This window comes from Oncorhynchus kisutch, linkage group LG12, assembly GCF_002021735.2.
Source record: "Oncorhynchus kisutch isolate 150728-3 linkage group LG12, Okis_V2, whole genome shotgun sequence".
NCBI lineage: Eukaryota > Metazoa > Chordata > Actinopteri > Salmoniformes > Salmonidae > Oncorhynchus > Oncorhynchus kisutch.
Window position 1 is genome coordinate 30,046,766 of NC_034185.2, and position 23,924 is coordinate 30,070,689.

Below are 23,924 nucleotides of genomic sequence, written 5' to 3' on the forward strand. Positions count from 1 at the left end.
TTATTTTGTAAAACGGTATTGAATCAGCAGTCTGAATTGTCCTAGAGGCACTAATACAGGGATCTCCAACCATTTCTGGCATGAGAGCTAAATCATTTAACAGTGAACGAGGAGTACTAATGTGATTCCTGAAATGCAGAGCGTATTGATAGAGTATTTGTTCTAAACTGAAATTATATTTTTGTTACATTGTTTGCTAGCTCAGCTGGTTAGTGGTTATAGCTAACCCTAACCCTTGACTGCATATTGACAGTGAATTCAGAGTCATTCAATGATTAGTTACAATAAAAACAATTTTACCAGGTTCCCATGAAGCAATTGTAATGACAGTCCACAACATACCCAAAGAGTTTCCTGATTTGCAAAGGTTAGTCTGTGTTAAATTGAATTGTCTATTAGAAACAGTTTGAGATCATTGTGAGGGTTTTAGCCAGTAGTTGAATGGGGAATGGGGCTTCCCGGGAAAACGTTGAACGAGGTTGCAACACTAATCATGGGGGGCGGAGCTTAGTGAAGGGACATTTATACAGAATTTGAGATCATTCCACAAATAAGATGCAAAAAAACTAAAGGCTGTTTTACCTAACTCTGCAGAGCCCGAAGGAATTCCTAGAGTTAGCCATCCCTGGCGACCAGGTATGGTAGCTTGCACGTCTAAAGGGGATGTTAGGCACAGCAAGTTTTTGTTAAATAGCTTTCTAAATTAAAAGAGAGTAATGTATCGACCTACGTGACATCAAAGAGGGTTAACCAACTTACGGTTAGAGAATGCAGTGACGTATAGTAAACCTGTCATCCGTAATAAAGCACAGTGCGCTATGATAAACTGCATCCAACAGCTTTAATGAAGTGGCAGCTGTATTCATATTGACGATGTCGCCATAGTTTAAGAACGGTAGGAACGTCGACTAAACAATCTACTTTCTACTATTTAGTGAGAGGTGTGACCTACTGATATAGAAGTAGCATTTTTTTCTCAGCTTCTTAACTAACTCATATCTAGATGCCAAGATATTTGTAAACAGGGAGAAGATCAAAGTAAGCAACATCCAAAGTATATACAGTGGGGCAAAAAAGTATTTAGTCAGCCACCAATTGTGCAAGTTCTCCCACTTAAAAAGATGAGAGGCCTGTAATTTTCATCATAGGTACACTTCAACTATGACAGACAAAATGAGAAGAACAAAAATCCAGAAAATCACATTGTAGGATTTGTAATGAATTTATTTGCAAATTATGGTGGAAAATAAGTATTTGGTCAATAACAAAAGTTTCTCAATACCCTTTGTTGGCAATGACAGAGGTCAAATGTTTTCTGTAAGTCTTCACAAGGTTTTCTTCACACACTGTTGCTGGTATTTTGGCCCATTCCTCCATGCGGATCCCCTCTAGAGCAGTGATGTTTTGGGGCTGTTGCTGGGCAACACGGACTTTCAACTCCCTCCAAAGATTTTCTATGGGGTTGAGATCTGGAGACTGGCTAGGCCACTCCAGGACCTTGAAATGCTTCTTACGAAGCCACTCCTTCGTTGCCCGGGCGGTGTGTTTGCGATCATTGTCATGCTGAAAGACCCAGCCACGTTTCATCTTCAATGCCCTTGCTGATGGAAGGAGGTTTTCAGTCAAAATCTCACGATACATGGCCCCATTCATTCTTTCCTTTACACGGATCAGTCGTCCTGGTCCTTTTGCAGAAAAACAGCCCCAAAGCATGATGTTTCCACCCCCAGTAAGTATGGTGTTCTTTGGATGCAACTCAGCATTCTTTTTACCAAAAAGTTATATTTTGGTTTCATCTGACCATATGACATTCTCCCAATCTTCTTCTGGATCATCCAAATGCTCTCTAGCAAACTTCAGACGGGCCTGGACATGTACTAGCTTAAGCAGGGGGATGCATCTAGCACTGCAGGATTTGAGTCCCCGGTGGCGTAGTGTGTTACTAATGGTAGGCTTTGTTACTTTGGTCCCAGCTCTCTGCAGGTCATTCACTAGGTCCCCCCGTGTGGTTCTGGGATTTTTGCTCACCGTTCTTGTGATCATTTTGACCCCACGGAGTGAGATCTTGCGTGGAGCCCCAGATCGAGGGAGATTATCAGTGGTCTTGTATGTCTTCCATTTCCTAATAATTGCTCCCACAGTTGATTTCTTCAAACCAAGCTGCTTACTGATTGCAGATTCAGTCTTCCCAGCCTGGTGCAGGTCTACAATTTTGTTTCTGGTGTCCTTTGACAGCTCTTTGGTCTTGGCCATAGTGGAATTTGGAGTGTGACTGTTTGAGGTTGTGGACAGGTGTCTTTTATACTGATAACAAGTTCAAACAGGTGCTTTGCGGGTACTATTTAATGAAGCTGCCAGTTGAGGACTTGTGAGGAATCTGTTTCTCAAACTAGATACTCTAATGTCCTCTTGCTCAGTTGTGCACCGGAGCCTCCCACTCCTCTTTCTATTCTGGTTAGGGCCAGTTTGCGCTGTTCTGTGAAGGGAGTAGTACACAGTGTTGTAGGAGCTATTCAGTTTCTTGGCAATTTCTCACATGGAATAGCCTTCATTTCTCAGAACAAGCATAGACTGACAAGTTTCAGAAGAAAAGGTCTTTGTTTCTGGCCATTATGAGCCTGTAAACTACCCCACAAATGCTGATGCTCCAGATACTCAACTAGTCTAAAGAAGGCCAGTTTTATTGCTTCTTTAAATCAGAACAAATGTTTTCAGCTGTGTTAACATAATTGCAAAAGGGTTTCCTAATGATCAATTAGCCTTTTAAATGCTAAACTTGGATTAGCTAACACAACATGCCATTGGAACACAGGAGTGATGGTTGCTGATAATGGGTCTCTGTAGGCCTATGTAGATATCCCATAAAAATTCAGCCATTTCCAGCTACAATAGTCATTTAACACATTAACAATGTCTCCACTGTATTTCTCATCAATTTGGTGTTATTTTAATGGATAAAATATGGACAAAAAACAAGGACATTTCTAAGTGACCCCAAACTTTTGAACAGTAGTGTACGTGGTTGAGAAGGGTATCAGTGTCTTAACAGCATGATTTGCCAAGGAAAGAAACTCTGAGAGCAGCACTATCCAGAAATCTGATTTAATTCAATTTTCACAGAACCACTTGTTGCAATTTCGATGAGGCTCTCTTGTTCAGATATCGGTAAGTGGACTGGAGGCAGGGCATGAAAGGGATCACAAATCCTGTTTTTTGTGTCATCCGTTTCAGGAAAGTACCTGAGTAATTGTGCACCCAGCTCACTCAGGTGCTTCGCTATATCACATTTGACATTGTCCGTAAGCTTGAGTTCATTTGCACACAAAAAAAATCATATATTGATGGAAAGACCTGTGTGTTGTCTTTGTTATTGCAGCCAGAAAAAGCTCCAACTTCTTAATCATAGCCTCAATTTTGTCCCGCACATTGAATATAGTTGCGGAGAGTCCCTGTAATCCTAGATTCAGATCATTCAGGCGAGGAAAAACATCACCCAGATAGGCAGTCGTGTGAGAAAATCGTCATCATGCAAGCGGTCAGACAATTGAAAATGATGGTCAGTAAAGAAAACTTTAAGCTAGTCTCTCAATTCAAAAAATGTGTCAATACTTTGCCCCTTGATAACCAGCGCACTTCTGTATGTTATAAAAGCGTTACATGGTCGCTGCCCAGATCATTAGATAGTGCAGAAAATACACAAGAGTTCATGGGCCTTGCCTTAACAAATTTAACCATATTCACTATTGTGTCCAAAACGTCTTTCAAGCTGTCAGGCATTCCCTTGGCAGCAAGAGCCTCTCGGTGGATGCTGCAGTGTACCAAAGTGACATCGGGAGAAACTGCTTGCACGCACGTTACCACTCCAGTATGTCTCCCTGTCATGGCTTTGCACCATCAGTGCAGATACCAACACATCTTGACCACCAAAGTCCATTTGATGTCACAAGCTGTCCGGTACTTTACAAATATCCTTATGTTGTCCTGGTTTCCAGTGTTTTGCAGAAGAGGATGTTTTCCTTAACGGACCCCCCATAAACATAACGGACATATACCAGGTGCTGTGCCAGGCCTGGATGAGTCTGTTGACTCATCCAGCTGTAACGCATATAATTCACTGGCTTGTATGCAAAGGAGTAATTGCTTCAAAACATCTCCTGCTATGTCACTGATGAGTCGTGAAACAGTCTTGTTTGATGAAGGCATTGTCTGTACAGTTTTTTTTTTTGCCTTTTCCCCCAGCATTGTCCCAGCCATATCCGCGGCGCAGGAAGAATTAAGTCCTCCACAATAGTATGGGGCTTGCCTGTCCTCGCCACTCGGGAGCTCACCATATAAGACGCTTCTAGACCCTTCTCATGAATGGTATCTGTTGCTTTTATACATGTCTTACTACTCAAAAACTGTCTTTATTCTCACTCAAAAAACTCCAGTGGCTTATTTTTCTAAATGGTCATGTTTCATGTTTTTTAAATGTCTGCGCAAGAGGGAAGGTTTCATTGAGTTGTGAGATAGTACTTTTGCACATATGGACATATGCACTGTGGCTGAGGAAAGGCACTACTCCCAATATAAGTGAACCCCAAATCAATGTAGTTCGGTGCTTTCCCGGATAAGGGGGCAGTAGCTCCTCGGCTGCATCAGATTCACAACTGTCAGTGTCCATGTAGGCTAGGATAACAACAAATGTAGAATTACTGATGCTAGCAGTGGATGAGCTCGAGGAAGCAGAACAACCCGTGTCATCAACAGGTGCATGTGTAGTACCTCTGGTAGTAGCAGTACTACCAGTAAAGCTGTTATGTGTCTCTATGGATGTGGGCCTTACTTTTAAACATTTATCAATTTTCGAGCAGACGGAGTGAGCAGCAGCTACGTTTGGGGACCGTTAGTGGAATGTTCCAGAAGGCATTTCTGCCAAAAAACATGCGACATACACCTAGTGTCCTGAAACAAGTCACAAATATATACAAGCATGTGCCTTTCCAAATCATGTCCAAACAATTGAATTTACCACTGGTGGACTCCAATCAACATGTCAAGGATGATCAATAGAAACAGGATGCACCTGAGCTCAATATCGAGTCTCATGACAAAAGGTTTTGAAAACTTATGTAAATAAGGCATCTGTTGTTTTTTTTATTATACATTTGCAAACATTTCTAAAAACCTGTTTTGCTTTGCCATTGGAGTATTGTGTGTAGATTGATGAGGATGTATTCTTGTTTTAATCTATTTTAGAATAAGGCTGGAACGTAACAAAATGTGGAAAGAGGGAAGGGGTCTGAATACTTTCCGAATGCACTGTACAGTATATACTCCACAGGAACGGAATAAGTGGAATGGTATTAAATACATCAAATTGATATTTTATTTATTTTTTATACTTTAATTTCCATATTTGAGCTAGCTGCACTTATTCCTCATTCATCTCTACTATATCTTGACATACTTCATTATGTTAATGTCTTTCCTATGAAGGGTTAAACTATTTTTCATTGTAATTATGTGAAAGGGTAAAAAAAAGTTTTATAACCTACCGATGGCACAGGGTTCGCACTTTCGTCAATTTCTTTCGTCAATTTCTTAAATCACCTCAGGCTTGACAGCTGCATTTCTCAAGTGCCACATAGACACTGAACAATATTGTCACTGGGGGGTACCCGTGCTTACTCAGGATGTAAACAAACTCAGCATGACCGGTGAAAGTTTTTAAGACCTTAATTATGTTTATGAATTTAAGACCTTTATTATGCCATGTGATGTGATCACATGTAATGCTCCGGTTAGCAGAACAACGCATCATTGCAGTTCATAAGAGAACGTGCGTACACCTGTAACAGATCACTCACACAGATAGATTAAAATAGCCAGCTAGCTTACTAACATAAACACACTTTGGAAACAGTAGGAAGTGCATGAACATGTTATTATGATCGCGTTATGCAGTGATGCTGACTAGTGAGTCCATAATCATTTTATGAAGCGTATGTAACAGTCACATCCATTACACTTAGGAGTACTGACAAAGATAGAAAGGCAACCAATTACACATCCCCTCAGCCCTTGATGAAAGTTATCTTTGCATAGAAAATTGGAATACATTCATACTCTAAATGCTTCTACAATAACCTTTTTCAAAAATGTTAAGGATGTGACACCGCCTGTCCAAATGAGTGTTCTATCTTTACTAGATTGTAAAATTCTATACTAGCACTCAAGGGACTAAAATGTGTTTGATATTGTTTCATTAACCTTCTGACTTCATCAGAAACACAGGAGGACAGGTTAAGTACCAAAACAAGTTCTGTGAGCCTTTGCCAAAAGCTATTAAATATGGTTGACTGAAAAACCTTACTTTGAGACTTTGTATCCTACCTTGTATTAACAATAATACAACATTTGGAAAATATAAAAGGCCAACTATAGTCTGTACTTCAAAATAAACACATTCAATTAAATATGAAAGTAGTTTAATTAGGAAATTAGCTATTTAGTTTTTTCATGCTCAGATTGACCTTACCATTGAATTTCCCCTTACGGAAGAACAATAATAATAACCAACGCCAACAAACACAATAGGATTTCTCACAGCTATGCTGCTTGATCCCCTATAAATCCAAAGTCTTACTCAGAGCTCCAAATAAATCAAGGTCATTAGAAGGGGACACATGCAGGCCTAGCAGACGGCTAACTTAGCATCGCACAGTGATCTCCACACATTCCCTGAGAACTCAAGAAGCGACAAGCTAGCTTCTTGCTCCAGAACTTTCCACAGTTGACTCAAGTGTGTTGTTATGTTAGGAGAATGCAGATTCGAATGTTGGGTCTGCAGTGGCAGAGATGGACCCCTCGACACACAATCAATATGTAATGACAGACAATGGTTTGTAAACTCCCATATTTTCCAAACAAATAAGACTTCTCCATGCGACTCATTTGGCAGCTAACTTGCATTTTCATTTGGCAACTTGAAGCCTAGATGTCCAGACAGGGATTTTCCTATGTTCATTAGCTACAGCAGCGTTTCCCTTACAGTTGAAGTCGGAAGTTTACATACTCTTAGGTTGGAGTCATTAAAACTTGTTTTTCAACCACTACACAAATTTCTTGTTAACAAACTATAGTTTTGGCAAGTCGTTTAGGACATCTACTTTGGGCATGACACAAGTAATTTTTCCAACAATTGTTTACAGACAGATTATTTCACTTATAATTCACTGTCACAATTCCAGTGGGTCAGAAGTTTACATACACTAAATTGACTGTGCCTTTAAACAGCTTTGAAGATTCCAGAAAATTATGTCATGGCTACTGATGGGCTAATTGACATCATTTGAGTCAATTGAAGGTGTACCTGTGGATGTATTTCAAGGCCTACCTTCAAACTCAGTGCCTCTTTGCTTGACATCATGGGAAAATCAAAATAAATCAGCCAAGACCTCAGAACAGAAAAAAATGTGAAGACCTCCACATCATCTTTGGGAGCAATTTCCAAACGCCTGAAGGTACCACGTTCATCTGTACAAACAATAGTACGCAAGTATAAACACCATGGGACCACGCATCCGACATACTGCTCAGGAAGGAGACGTGTTCTGTCTCCTAGAGATGAACGTACTTTGGTGCGAAAAGTGCAAATCAATCCCAGAACAACAGCAAAGGACCTTGTGAAGATGCTGGAGGAAACAGGTACAAAAGTATCTATATCCACAGTAAAGCGAGTCCTATATCAACATAACCTGAAAGGCCGGTCAGCAAGGAAGAAGCCACTGCTCCAAAACCACCATAAAAAAAGCCAGACTACAGATTGCAACTGCACATGGGGACGAAGATCGCACTTTTTGGAGAAATGTCCTCTGGTCTGATGAAACAAAAATAGAACTGTTTGGCCATAATGACCATCGTTATGTATGGAGGAAAAGGAGGAGGCTTGCAAGCCGAAGAACACCATTCCAACCGCAAAGCACGGGTGCGGCAGCATCGTGTTGTGGAGGTGCTTCGCTGCAGGAGGGACTGGTGCACTTCACAAAATAGATGGCATCATGAGGAGAGAAAATTATGTGGCTATATTGAAGCAACATCTCAAGACATCAGTCAGGAAGTTAAAGCTTGGTCGCAAATGGGTCTTCCAAACGGACAATGACCCCAAGCATACTTCCAAAGTTGTGGCAAAATGACTCAAAAATAAAACAAAGTCAAGGTGTTGGAGTGGCCATCACAAAGCCCTGACTTCAAACCAATAGAACATTTGTGGGCAGAACTGAAAAAGCGTGTGCGAGCAAGGAGGCCTACAAACCTGACTCAGTTACACCAGCTCAACAGGAGGAATGGGCCAAAATTCACCAAACTTATTGTGGGAAGCTTGTGGAAGGCTACCCGAAATGTTTGACCAAAGTTAAACAATTGAAAGGCAATGGTACCAAATACTAATTGAGTGTATGTAAACTTCTGATCCACTGGGAATGTGATGAAAGAAATGAAAGCTTAAATAAATCATTCTCTCTACTATTATTCTGACATTTCACATTCTTAAAATAAAGTGGTGATCCTAACTGAGCTAAATTCAGGGAATTTTCCCTTTGATTAAATGTCAGGAATTGTGAAAAACTGAGTTTAAATGTATTTGGTTAAGGTGTATGTAAACTTCTGAATTCAACTGTAGGTGTTGAGACCTGATTAGAAAATGGGGTCGCGAGAGATATAAAAATGGGGTCATGGTAGGGATGTTAACCGTTAATTGGTTAGTTGGCGAAAATAAATTTGACCGGTCCTGCTATCGGTCTATAGAATCATTTGCATAATTTAGAGGAAGTAAATTGGCATGTATGTATTTTTGTTAGTCGTCATGTATCTTATCACATATGCACAGCATACAGAGCCTAGTTTGAGGAGTGGAATGGCCCATCACTTGTCAGACAGCAGCTCCTCAAAAAGCTGGTACTAGAGTGAAATGTGCTTTTATAAGCCCAGTCATTGAGCGGAAATAACAATTCCAAATGTAATCGCGTGTTACACTGTTTTGATGGCCACGATTAAAAAGAGATAGTATTTGTATTTGTATTTCTCAATCTCAACTCGTAATTAAAGTGCTACTCCCATTCGACATTTGAGTGCATAGGCTATATAGTCATCGGTAGGCATGCTATCAGCGAGTCACCCACCACTTCCGCAATGTGAGCCTGAGGCAGTATAATTGTTTGAAACCTGAACGTTTTACTTTACTTCAAATAATGATGAATGTCTTCCCTTGCTTCAAAGTAGCCTAGTCAAAATACAACCATAGAAACGTGGAGGCAATTATTTTACAGAGACTTCCTCTTGCCATTAACCAGCATTTCTCTCCTGTTCTATTGGTTTTCATATTAACTTTCTTTCATTGTCCAGAAGCCAAAGGCACAATCCTAGTCATATTAGCAACCCATCATAGTTGTTGCTTTTAGAATCCCCCTCTTTCTAAGAGTCTCTGTCACTTATGGAAATGCATGCTTAAGGTGTGCTGTTTAGTAGGCTTGGGCGGTGTACCCTATATACCGTATACTGTGGTATTTGGCAATAGCCACGGGATCGTATTTCAATACCATTGAAACTATTTATTTGAATTTCTTCAATAAATGTTCATATTTGTGGCTACTATTACAGTAAATACCTGCAGTCAAGTTGTGCAATACGTTAGGAGATAAAGCTGATAAGTGTTCTTCATTTCACCTGTCACATTATGAAGCTTACCATAGTTCCCCAGAACAGTTGATCCAGTCAAGTGTTTGTTTGTAAATAACACAACAGGAGAAAGTGGGAGAAGGTGAGTCCAGCTGTGTATTGACAGGGGTCGCATTTTATATTGAAAGTGAACAGTGTTTTTTTGCTTCAATAGAGTGACCAGGGACATGCAACTACACATTAATGCAACAAATTCAGCAAAAAATAGCTTCATTTTCATCAGATGACAACAGAAGTGCAACGCTAGAAATCTTACAATGAAAAAGCAAGGTATTTTTTGCAAAGACGATGCATGGCTATCATATTTCTAATATTTATCATAGAAAGAATGTAGCCAGCTACATTTCCTAATGTTTCGCTTGAAGTTAATTTTGCATTAACTTAGAGAATAGTAGACTGGCTACACCAAGAAAAGTACAGGAGAAAAGTCAGAGTGGTGTTGATAGAATGCCCATTTGTAAATTCTCATCTGAGTGGAGAAGTGCAACTGAAGCACAACATTTTTCTGATGCTGAGCAGAAATTACAATAAGAAGCATTTTAGATCTGCGTTAACAAAAAGCAACAAGATATTTCTTAGGCGTTTTATATTTTTTCCCTGCGTCAAAATCGAAGAATTCTGCGTTAACACGACCTCTAATTTAACCTTGCTAGTTATCTAAGTAAGTGGCTGAATTAATAAAGTGAAGTGGCATCCTAATGTGTTAACTTTCTGCAGCATTTGAAAAGTCAAAGCCCTTTGAATGAGTTCTTTTGATTTCCTTGCATTTTTTTTTATAATCTGTTCTTGCCCTGTCCATTGAAATTCACTATTACTTGTGCTAATTTTGTTAGCATTCTGGTAATAGACGACCAATGGGCTCCCCTTGTGTACTAAGCCAGTAATACTGTAAATCCTGGGATGAGACAAGGACTGTAATGACGATATGAAAATCTGGATACCCCCCCCAACCCTACTGTTTACAACTGTGATTTCACGCAAATTGCATTTTGGAAAATGTTTACAGCAGTTGCATGTTCATATATAGGCTATAGCCTTTTGACTAAGGCAATAGGCTTGCTGTAGTTGCTTGTTTTGATGAAACTCTTAATGAAAAATGTCCTTTTTTTGTACACCTGCAGAGTATTTTCTGTTGGTATTGTCATTTTACTGCTTGGTAAACATTTAACCATTTGTTGACCGGTTAATGAGGGTCGGTTAGTCGGAAGCTAAATTGAACGAAACCCCTGAGCTAATGTTTATTGCAGACATCAGATAATAGCTCGACCTTGCCTTCTGACCGCATTACTTCGGCTACACCTATTCAAACATTTCAAAACATTTTCATAAGGGTCTAGAGACTGTGATTAAAAATGACTGTGGTCTCTTACAATAGCCCTCCATTCCCCTTTACCTGAGGAGGTAGACCGCCCGCTCAATGTCATTCAAATCCTCGTCCACGGTCAGCTTCTCTATCTCTTCAGCAGTCTGAAAGTAGAACAGTAGACAGACGTTAATGAGAGATTAATCAGTTCAAGCCAAATAAAAACAGACATTGGACAACTTTATAAAGGACACATCGCCATCTACAAAACCACTGTGTTGCCGCTCAAATCGATAACTAAGTAACTTATGAGGATGCTCACCCATTAGGCACGAACGTCAATTCAACCTTTATTCCACATTGGTTCAATGTCATTTCATTGAAGTGACGTGGAAACAATGTTGATTCAACCATTGTGTGCAAATGGACTCCATTATGTGAATGTGTGTGTGTGTGGGAGGGAAGGTTAACTACATTCTGTCTCCGTCTGTCGCTTCACTGGCTCTACCACTGTGACTGGGCATCCTATTGCACTAGTAATGACCTGTTTACCCAGACTTGAGTGGGGGGGGGGAATTCTGGTTTGATGTGGTGAGGGCTGGACAGGATTCTGATCACGGTTCTAAATTGACTCAGCGAGTCATAAGTAAGGGGGTTGCAGTGAGGCACGACAGACTGACTGCAGTTATTTCTCTCTGTCCCTGTTTGCTTGCGTGGGAGAGTGTGCGTGGGGGACCAGGGGGAGTGTGGGTGTGTGTGTGCGTAGTCTCTTACGTTGAAGCTTCTCTCATTATCTGAGCCGCCTCACTCTGGATCCTCCTCGACACAGAAAAAAAGAAAGCGGAGCACAGAAAACACACACCCACCTCTGAAGCAGCAGCCATGCATACAGAATAAGATAGTTAAGGTAGACTAACCCTTTCCTCACTACCCCACGGTCAGCCTAACAAGTATTTAAAGAGAGGAAGAGGAGAAAGATGGGACTCTAACCCTTTATGCATTCCCTAAGGTTGTCCATGTTTTAATATCACATTTGCACCAAGAGGATCCACAAACTACAGCAGTGAGAATTTAAAATAAAATAAAAATGCTTGCGGGCAGCCTCTTGCCAACCCCTGAACTACAGCATAGAGGTGACTATTTTTGATGGAGAGGAAATCCTCGACTGTTCTGCAGATACTGTCCGCAGTGGAGGAGCGGGCAAGTGAGGGGGAGAAAGAGAGCCAGTGATGCAAACAGCTGACAGAAGCTGCGTCACAGAAGAAAGCAAACGTGTGGGCAACCCCATTACATAGTCGGTTCTTGTAGTGATTTCTGCTGCATTCAAAGCAACTGGCAATTCGGAAAGCACCATTCAAGACAACTGGGACCTTGTGAAAAAAACTAGGTCAAATCATAAAGTCAGTGATCTTCAGGTCGGAAAGTCGAACCCCTAGAAAGCAGCCAGAGTTCCTGACTTGAAATTCCAAGTAGGATGACCGTTCAAAACGATTTTCCCAGTCAGAGCTTTTTTCCCCCCCAGTTCCCAATTGTCTTGAACGCATTGACGTCGGCAGTCGGCGATTTTCGAGTTCCCAGTTGTTTTGAACGCGACTTTGGTTCGTGCAAGTAGCGATTTCACAGGGGTAGCCTACACTGATGCTGAAATGATAAATGTCGCTGCCGTGTCGCCAGGCTACAGTGCGATAGCATGTTCCATTGACTATTTGTGCGAGGAACTAAAAGTTATGATATAGGCTAAGTCATGATAATGGCTAAGTGTAGGCAGGTGCCTATGTTCTGCTGTAATAAAGCAGAACCATAACTAAAAAGAAAAGGAAAATACAAATGACAGATGAAGGTGACAATAAGCATTGTCAACATAGCTACATATACATTTTAATATACATATAGGCTATTCGTAACATTAACAAACCTAGGCTTCGATATCAGAATATCTAATCATAGCCTATAATCCTGTTTTTAGTGATGTATGAAATGATTTCAATTACATTTCTAAAGACAATTTTCTGAGAAAAAGGCATACAAAACATCACGCGGAATATAGTGAACAAATAGTAGAATATCAATATTTCAAACATAACGTTAGCTATGCACTTTCTTGTCAAATACCTTTAGACTCCTGCGTATAGGTCTTTCGATGAATGTTAAGTCTTGCAGATCGTCTACCTGACCAAACAGGCTGGACTGGTTCAAAGTCATTTTGCTGACGAACATCTGTGTTTTTAGTCTCCTTTTTGGAACAGCTGTCGCAAGTGTTAAAGCCTTGTCATGGTCATGGCTCCAAACTGTGAATGTGTAAGATGAATTCTTTGATTTGGGGAAAGCTGATCCACCCACGAGAAAGCTTATTTGATGTTAGCTAACGTTACTGCCTTGGAACTTGATGGGTAGCAGTGGTGATAGATGATGATGCTGAGTAACGTTAGTTCCAAGCACATCCGAAAAGCATGATCATCTCCCTCTCTGATTTGATAGATAGAAAGCTATGTTTAAATAATGAAAAAAATGCTGTAGTTATGCTTAAATCTGACAAGGTGAGATGTCACCTAATATCCCACCTTGTCACCTACTATCGCAAACAGTGATGCACTCAATTCCCACGAAAAGCTCTCATCGTCAACTGGTTTGGTTTGGCTACCTAGCTAGCTTTTTAGAATAACACGACCTACGAGCTTGCTAATGTTCCCTGGTGCACTTAGAGACGTCGTTTATTATCTTGAAATAACTAGCTAGCTACAGTACTTCATAGCAGAAGTAATGTTTCCAAGTTCACTTCCTATATTAGAGTAGTTTCGACCTGTTCCAAGTGACAGAATGATGAAGTCCTTTTCGATGGATGAAAGTGATTCATTGCTTCTGACTAATAAACAGCTGAGACAGACTTAGCCAAAGCAAAACTCTACATGTAAACCGAAAAATAGTTTGCCAAAATAGCTAACGTTAGCTAGCTATCTCACAACAACATAACTACCAAAGCTAAGCTTTGAAATCCATCTACCCACAGTTGCTACCTATCAAGATTCAAGTTAGCCTACAAACGTAACGTTAGCTAGCGACAACGTTAATACTGTAGCTAGCTAGCCAGGTTGGAGTTTAACTGAAGTGAAGTGAGTAGTAGATTATGCCCTTTTCGCTGTGCTAAAAACATTACTATCAACAACAGAAAAATATAGCTCTACTCCAAGCTAACAACAACACAATGTTATAGTTTACGTGTTCATTTGCCAGACACCTTGAAAATCTCTCTCTCGGCCCTGTAATGTTCAACATAATCCACGCACACGCACATACTGTTTACACCACCGAAACGCACTGCAGCGACTAAAGAGGTTTCCATGGCGACGACATGCTACAGTTCCTGGCTGAAAGAACGTATTGCACCTCTCATCAAATTCGAGTCCAGTACTAGCTATAAAATATTGAAAATAGTTCGATTTGGTATAGAAGCGTGAAAATTGCCACACTTGTATACTTTTTTGTGCTGAAAAAACCCTGATATAATACAATTTCAGCAAAGCCTCTGGTCGGCCTTTAGCGTCATCTGTACGTCAATGTGAAAATGCAGTTACCTGTTCTTACGTTTTGGGTCTAGATCAGCCTTTCTTAAAGTAATGGGTCACGATCCAAAATGGTTCGCATACCTGTTAATGGTGGGTCGCCACGTGTCAGAGTAAATGTATAATTATCTAATTGATTACTGGAATTGATTTGGCCAAGTGCAACTGCACTCATTGTTCAGTGCGCTCTATGTTTAGCAGCGGTCTCTGCTAAATTTGGCAGCTGCGCAAGTGGGAGATGACCGTGTGCTTCGCGGTTTACCAGATCTTCTTTTTTTGCAGTTTTCTTGAAGATCCCTCCGCGACCCACACGCTGCAGCGCTGTCGTTCAGCAGGAGATGCATCGCTGTCAGCCACTGATTTATCATTCCCATTCGCCATCACTCACCGCTGTCACCAAATGGACTCAAGATAGCCACAAGTTCTGACTGAGCTCAATCGTCATGAAACGCAAATACAGCGACGAGTTTCTCTCTCTTGGTTTCATACACACTTTGAGAAATAACGAGGAGCACCCACAATGTGTTTTGTGGGGGAAGTGCTTAGTAATGAGCAGTGGCGACCCGTCATTCAGGGCAGATGGGGTCCCTATAACAGCAGCCCGTGTTGTGCATTCTGTCGCTGTACATTTCAAAAGTGCTGAACACATAGTTATATTGACTACGTCCGTCTTACTGTAGTATGTCTTAATCTAAAGTATGGAATGCCTCTTATCCGCTCATCGTTCCCTTATGCCATAGTTTGTATATCTCAATTGTCAGTAGATACCACATTTGTTTAAACATGTCAGCCATATCAGCTATGTTTTTTTTAAAGACACTAAACAAGGCTGAATTAATTGTTTCCCTGCCAGACAAGGCTCTGCTGATAGTCAGGTGTAGCGGTGGTAAGGATTCACTCCACTGTGCTGGAAAGCTCTGCTGTTGGTACAACTTTATGCAGGCCATAACAGTTTGTGGGCACCGCTTTTTGTCGTTATAGTGCAGTTAATGTATTGTTTAGTGTTGTGTAGTGTCTTTGCTGGCATGGATCAATTATTTTATTTTTTTGCCCCATCATGATTTGCATGCTAAAATCGCCACTGGTAATGAGTCTCTCAAAACAAACAAACAAATAAAACGACACGTCCTGTCCAAACATCCACAGCATGACGGTAAACCCAGGGAGTTATTTTAGAACAGGGCAGAATGCTTCAGGAAACAGTACTTCGACAGTGGAAAAGAAAGTCAGTTAGCAAGGTATTGTTGTCATAGATTGGAACTGTTGCTGTTGAAATACAAGTAATCATTTTTATTCTGAACTGGAATAAAACTGATTGAAGCAAGATGCTTTTTGAGGCAAACACACTCACACAGTTCTGTGTTGCTCATCTACAGCAGGAAGTGGTCTCCTGCCTGACTGCGAAAACAGTAGATGTTCTGATCCAGTTTGGCACCACATACCTATGCGAGCCAGGGTTCTCAACTCTGGCATACTTCAAAAACAATTACAGAAACAGACTCAGTGCTGAGCATGACCTCCAACACTGTCAAACCCAGAATAGACATGTTTGTTGAAAACTTCAACCTGTGTGATTTTATCGATCAGTTTATTCCAGTTCAGAATAAACAAATAGTTATGATATTTTAACAGCAACAGTTCCAACCTAGACTTTTTTTTCAACAATACTTTCTACAGTAAGATGTACAGTAGGCCTGATAATTTTCCATTTGTACTGTTACTGAGCCTGTGTGTGTGTGTGTTCTGTTATACTGTGTGTGTTCTGTTATACAGTACATCTGTGTGATATAATCAAGCAGTTTATTCCAGTTCAGAATCACATTTATTTATTGTATTTTAACAGCAACAGTTCCAACCTAGACAGATATGTAAGAGTGTTTTTAATGGGGAAAAATAAACATGAATAGCTATTTATGAGAATTTAATTTAATTGTTATTTGTTTTTGTCTATATTGCATTTGTTTAAGGCATAAGGGTAATGAAATGTACCAATATTTACGCATTGTTGAATATTTTCAAAAGCGGGTGTAACGGTCGTCGTATGAAGGAGAAGAGGACCAAAGTGCAGCGTTGTATGTGTCCATATCTTTTAATAAAGAACTTGAACACTGAACAAAAACAATAAACCGACAACCGCAAACAGTTCTGGCTGGTGCAGACACACAACAGAAAACAGAAAATAATCAACCACGAAACTCAATAGAAAACAGGCTACCTAAATATGGTTCTCAATCAGGGACAACGATTGACAGCTGCCTCTGATTGAGAACCATACCAGGCCAAACACAGAAATACCAAATCATAGAAAAACTAACATAGACAACCCACCAAACTCACGCCCTGACCATACTAGAACAAAGACACAATAAAATAACTAAGGTCAGAACGTGACAGCGGGTCCCAGGAAAACACATTATCTAATTTGTGTCCCAGGCTGAAAAAGTTGAAGAACCCCTGGTTTAGATGGCCCCAAAATAGTTTAAAATGTTTGTATAGGACTTTGTTCCTACCATGATGAATGCAACAATTATGAAAAACCATCCAAAATTGGAGTACAATTGTGATATTCACTCTTTCAAAGTGGTGTATTAAACACAAAGTTACCATATCCTCCCTGAAGTCTACTGGTTACAATGACACATACTATGATATTATATACTGTGTCACTTTTAGGAAATGTTACTAAAGATGTTTACTTATATTGTCATTGCACATTTAACCTATTACACTGTAAGGCAGCTGTTTCCAATATGGCCGCCAACCAGCTCCAAATAGAACAGGTTTCACAAAGCTGTATATACATAAATAATGCCCAATGATGTCCTAAAATGTTGAGATGTGGAGAACACAATGAAATGGCTTAAATATGCCATATATACATTCATACAGTGCATTCAGAAAGTATTCATACCCCTTGACTTATCCCACATTTTGTTATGTTACAGCCTGACTTCAAAATATATTTTTTTCTCACCCATCTACATACAATACCCCATAATTTCAATGTTTTTAGAAATGCTAGAAAATGTATTGAAAATGAAATACAGAAATATATCATTTACATAAGTATTCACACCCATTTGCTATGACACTCCAAATTGCGCTCAGGTGCATCCAATTTCCTTTGATCATCCTTGTGATGTCACTACAACTTGATTGGGGTCCACCTGTGGCCAATTAAATTGTTTGGACATGCTTTAGAAAGAAACATACTTCTCTATATAAGGTCCCACTGTTGACAGTGCATGTCAGGGCGAGGCAGGAAGATGGCGGACAAGACAACAAAAAAAACAAAAAAAAAAGGATGAAAGTGGAACATATTATGAGTAAATATGGAGTGGGGGTGTGCACAAGCCTGACGAAGGAGAAGATGGCAGACAATAAAAAAAGTGGAATATGTTTTGAGTGAATAAGGAATGGAGGATCGCACAACATTTTCAGAAGAGCTAGAGAAGGAAATTGAATGTGATGAGAGTGAGGATTAATTAAATGCGGTGTAGGTTCAGTGATGACCGCTTAGAAGGTGATGAGTGTAGAGAGAAGTGGTGTGGTGAGGAATGTTGGCATAAAGTGCAAAAGAGGGATACGTGCTCCAGTAGTTCAGAGATGGAACATGACGAGAGAGGATGAGATACCTACATTAAGGACCGCCAGGTTCTAGCCTTGTCCTGATGATGACAAGGATGATTCTCACCCAGTGGGATTGAGATTTGTGGTGTCAGGTTGGGTGGAGAAAAGGTTGGGGACTTTTGAGTTGGTGTAAGTAACACGAAGTGTATGGTTTATTGTGTTTCTTCTGCCTTGAGGGAGCGGGCGCCCCGGACCACCTGACTAGTAACAAGAACTGTGACTTGCTTTGCTCTCTGGAGCATTGAAAGGCATGATAACGGGAGTGGAATTAAGTGTTGAGGAGGATCAGCTGAAATGGAAGATTCCCGGTGTCTGTGACGCCCAATATTTGGTGCGACACAGACCCGGTGGAAAGAGTGGTGAAACGCAGAAGACACTGTCTGTCCTACTGAGTTTTGATGCAGAGTCTTTGCCTGACAAGGTCAAGTTAGGATGTATCAGTTATCCAGTGAGAGCTTTTGTTCCGAAAATACTATGGTGTTTTAAGTGCCAAGCTTATGGTCATTCCTAGATGCGAAAAGTGTGCAGGAGGGCATGAGACGAAGGAATGTGTAGTACCGGTGGAGAAAGTTACTTGTTAGCTGTGGGGGTCCCATTGGGCTGGAAATCAGAGATGTCCGGTGAGAGAAAGGCAGGTTGAGGTTGCCAGGGTCAGAGTAGTACAGAAAGTGTCGTATGCTGAAGCAGTTTAGAGAGTGGTAGAGTAAGATGGGTACAGGGTGAGGGATCCTGAGCGGAGTAGGCAGAGACCAATAGAGATTGGATGGGCATAATATGTGCTTCAGTAAGGTGGGTTTCTTAGCATTCATAGCATAAATGGAAAGTAAGTGACAGAAAGTAGAGGCTGTGGTGGCAGCATAAATGGAAAGTAAGTCACAGAAAATAGAGGCTGTGGTGGCAGCTGCAGAGAGGTCCTTGGGATTGCAAAGTTTACTGCAGTGTTGCAGGGCGTGTTGAGTGGTAGTGCTCTGTCCTCCCAGACCGTTGGCCTGGAGTAGGATTAGATAGGGTTGAAGAGTGAATTGGGGAGGTGTATTCTTTAGTGAAGACTAATAGTTGGCAGGGTGATTTTCCTTTTCCCCAATATTGATTTACCGGAATATAATGTATTTAGGCCTCACACTCTAGTACAGTAGGTAGCAGTGTATGCACCTAAAAGTTGGACGAGATCCGCCAACCCGATTCTAAAGAAGAAGAAGTGCATGTTAGAGCAGAAACCATACCAAGTAACTGTCAGTAGATCGCAGAGATATAATTGTGAGGAGGCATATCTGGGGAAGGGTATAAAACTATTTCTAGTGTTGAAGGTTTCCAAGAGCTCAGTGGTCTCCATCATTGGGAAATTGAAAAAATATGGAACAACCCAGACTCTGCCTAGAGCTGGCCGTCCGACCAAACTGAGCAGCTGGGCTAGAAGGACCTTGGTCAGGGATGTGACCAAGAATGCAATGACCCCTCTGACAGAACTACAGAGTTCCTTGGCTGAGATGGGAGAACCTGCCAGAGGGATAACAGTCTCTACAGCACTTCACCAATATGGGAGAGTGGCCAAAGGGAAGCCACTCCTGAGAAAAAAGCACACGATAGCACACCTGGATTTAGCAAAAAGGCACATGAAAAACTCTTAGAGCATAAGGCAAAAGATTATGTGGTCTGATGAGACAAAAATGTAAATATTTGACCTGAATGCAAAGTGCTATGTCTGGAGAGAAAAAAAGCATGGTGGTGGCAGCATCTGCTATGGGGATACTTTTCAGCGGCAGGGACTGAGAGACTGGTAAGGATAGAGGGAACAACGAATGGAGCCAAATACAGGCAAATCCATGATGAGAACCTGCTTCAGAGTGCAAACAAGCTTAGACTGGGTCGAAGATTTAAGTTCTAACAGGACAATGACCCCAAGCATACAGCCAAATCAATGCTTGAGTGGCCCAGCCAAAGCCCAGACTTGAATACCATTGTAAATCTGTAAAAAGATTAACCGCCGCTACGCATCTAACTTAACAGCTTGAGAAAATCTGCAAGGAAGAATGGGAGAAAATCCACAAATACAGATGTGCAAAACTGATATACCCAAGACTCAAAGACATACCCAAGACTCAAAGCTGTAATCGCCGCCAAAGGTGCTTCTACAAAGTATTGACCCAGGGTTGTGAATACTTAGGCAAATTATTCAATTTGCACTGTTCCAGACATTATTATGAGCCGTCCTCCCCTCAGTAGCAGATTTTTATTTATTTTGACCCCTCACATTTCAGCCCCCTCTAAAGCCTTGTTCACACTGCAGGCCATAATGCTGAAATCAGTTTTGTTTTTCAAATCCGTTTTGGACTACTGACTGTCCAAACAGCAAGTCACAAGTGACCAAATCGGATGTGTGTGTGTTCAAACAGCAGTAATTTGCTGACAAGGCTAAGCTAGTTGTCATAGTAACAACAGGCATGTGTGCAGTGGTGTAGGCTGATTGGTGGTGGTGCTGGTGTTTCCTATCACTCAGAAGTTATGCCGCAAGCTAAGGTGACAACAATGCCTGCCAGAGACATTTCCCAATTGCATTGAATGTTCAAAATCATAGGGTAAGAACACTTTTAAAGCCTCAAAGGATAAGATGATCCAACTTTCAAAACAAATTGTTTTTGGCTAGCCACAGCAGTCAACTAACTAGCTACAGTAGTTAGGTAGCTGTTTGGTTTTCCAGCACATTCACTAGTTTGTTTGTAAACAATTTACAAGCTAGTTATCTACCACATGTTCTTTTCAAACTGTCAACAGAGCAGCTAGCAAGTGACAAGATATGCCAAATAAGTCTAAAAACCACTAGAGAGCAAATCAATCAGATTTTACCATTCAGACACAAGATTCATATCTTACTTCAAACCACCTACAAAGTTGGCTTGAAATATCAAATTCCATGTGCTAGTTACAATTTGTATTTTAGTCATTTAGCAGACTCTCTTATCCAGAGAATATATTTTTTAAATTGTTCATACTGGTACCCCATGGGAATTGAACCCACAACCCTGGTGTTGCAAGTGCCATGCTCTACCATCTGAGCCACACAGGACCGAAGACTTTTCAGACTGCAGGAAAAATATAGATTTGAATCGGATATGCAAATAAATGGGATTTGAGTCACTTCAAACTGCCAATAGGAACATGGCTATAGTGATCTCAAAATGTTGCATTTTTTCTGTGGATGAGAATGATATGTAATGCGTCCCAAAATAGGGCTTTCATATAAAGCAATATTGTAAGCGGTGTCTTAATTTAAATCAAGAAGGATACATCTATGATAAACCATTCTTAGCATATTGCTTAATATGAAAAACAGTTTTGGAACATGTTATCTACAAGTATCACTGAACATTTTGTCATTCCAGTGATGTCTTAAAGGGGTAATCTGCAGTTGGTACATCCATTTTTGGACATTTAAATTAACGTTATGCATTCGGAAAGTATTCAGAACCCTTGACTTTTTTCACGTTTTGTTACGTTACAGAATTATTCTAAAATTGCTCAAATTGTTTTTTTCCCCTCATAAATCTACACACGATACCCCATAATGACAAAGCAAAAACAGGTTTTTAGAAATGTTTGCAAATTTATAATCATAAAAAACAGGTGAAAATGCTCTAATTTGGCCCCGGGGAGCTGGATGGCAGCCATATTGGGAAATTGCTGCATGTAGTGTAATAGGCTAAATCTACAATGGCACTATACAGTGCATTCAGAAAGTATTCAGACACATTAACTTTTTCAAAATGTTGTTACATTACAGCATTGTCCTAAAATTGATTAAATCATGTTTTTCCTCATCAATCTACACATAATACCCCATAATGCCAAATCGAAAACATGTTTTTAGAAATGTTTTCAAATTTATAATAAAACAAAAACAGAAATACCCTATTTACATAAGTTTTAAGACCCTTAGCACTGAGACTCGAAATTGATTATCCTTGAGATGTTTCTACAACTTAATGAAAGCCTGCTTGGAGTTTTCCAAAAGGCACCTAAAGATCTCTCAGACCATGAGAAACAAGATTCTCTGGTCTGGTGAAGCCAAGATTGAACTCTTTGGCCTGAATGCAAGCGTCATGTCTGGAGGAAACCTGGCACCATCCCTATGGTGAAGCATGGTGGTGGTAGCATCATGCTGTGGGGATGTTTTTCAGCGGCAGGGACTGGGAGACTAGTCAGGATAGAGGGAAAGATGAATGAAGCAAAATACAGAGGGATCCTTGGTGAAAATCTGCTCCAGAGCGCTTAGAACCTCAGACTGGGGTGAAGGTTCATCTTCCAACAGGACAACGACCCTAAGCACACAGCCAAGACAACGCAGGAGTGGCTTCAGGACAAGTCTCTGAATGTCCTTGAATGGCCCAGTCAGAGCCTGGACCTGGACCTGACAGAGCTTGAGAGGATATGCAGAGAAGAATGGGAGAAACTCCCCAAATACAGGTGTGCCAAGCTTGTAGCGTTATACCCAAGAAGACTCAAAGCTGTAATCGCTGCCAAAGGTGCTTCACCAAAGTACTGAATACTTATGTAAATGTAATATTTCCTTTAAAAATATATAAATTAGGAGAAAAATTCTGAAAACCAGTTTTTGCTTTGTGATTGTGGGGTATTGTGTGTAGATTGCTGAGGAAATAATACAATTAAATACATTTTAGAATAAGGATGTAACCTAACAAAGTATGTAAAAAGTCGAGTCTGAATATTTTCCGAAGGCACTATATATATTCTGAATCAAGGTAGGATGGAGAAAAATCCATACATTTTTGTTATTGTTGAAATTTAGAATTGTTCATTTTGGGGGGATTTCAATATTCAATAGGTACTGGACCAAGCAACAACAAAAAAATAACACACATTTTTGTTGATGAAATGTCATTTTTTTTCAATCATCAATAGCTCTGAAACAAAGTGTGCCATCAAGATGAAATGATATATTCTGAATTAGGAGAGGATGGAGAAAAATCCATACCTTTTTTGTTGTTGAAAATTTGGTTTTGATTTATTTTGGGTGGGGAGATGGATTTCTATCTTCAATAGGTAACCATGTTTGCCATGACTATTATTGTATTTGTTAAGCACTTTAAAATGCATCCCTTGTAAGAAATGTGCTCCATATATAAAGTTTGATTTGATTTAACAGTTTTCAACAAATAATTGTAGAGCAAAGGTGCACTAGAAATGCATAATGGAAATGTGGGTGAGCGTCCCAAATGGCACCCTCATTCCTACATAGCGCACATTGACCCTAGCAATACTTGGTGCACTATGTAGGGAATAGTGGTCAAAAGTAGTGCACTATGGCGGGAATAGGGTGCAATTTGAGACATAACCACATCCTCTTTTACTAACAACTTAAATGAGCATGGCCGATAGCCCCATTTCACAGCTGTCAGTACTCCTTTCTGCACACTCACCAAGTCAACACTTTACTGATACATTTCCACATCTGTAGTGCCTTCAGAAAGTATACATACCCCTTGACTTATTCCACATGTTATTGTGGTACAGCCTGAATTACAAGTGCATTAGAAAATATATATCTCACCTACTTGCACAAAATACCCCATAATGACAAAGTGAAAACATGTTTTTAGACATTTTTGCTAATTTACAAAAAAATACAGAAATATCTAATTTACATAACATTATTCAAGCTCTGTCAAATTGGTTGGTGATCATTGCTATACAGCCAT

The 23,924-nt window shown here is 40.3% G+C and overlaps 1 protein-coding gene across 4 annotated transcripts in view; it reads right to left on the minus strand.

The window, feature by feature from the left end:
* The window catches only part of ppp4r4 (protein phosphatase 4, regulatory subunit 4), a 123,797-nt gene extending 109,233 nt beyond the window's left edge, over positions 1–14,564 (minus strand). The window contains exons 1-2 of one of the 4 annotated variants that reach the window (XM_031837360.1): positions 13,133–14,563; positions 11,111–11,184 (exon numbers count right to left, since the gene is read on the minus strand). In XM_031837360.1, the coding sequence (XP_031693220.1) occupies positions 11,111–11,184; positions 13,133–13,237 (179 nt within the window). In that variant the 5' untranslated portion in view covers positions 13,238–14,563. Of the gene's footprint in view, positions 1–11,110; positions 11,185–11,794; positions 11,814–13,132 lie in introns of those variants that run through there. The other 3 variants (XM_031837361.1, XM_031837364.1, XM_031837363.1) reach the window with 3 other exon arrangements.
* Positions 14,565–23,924: the final 9,360 nt, after the last annotated feature.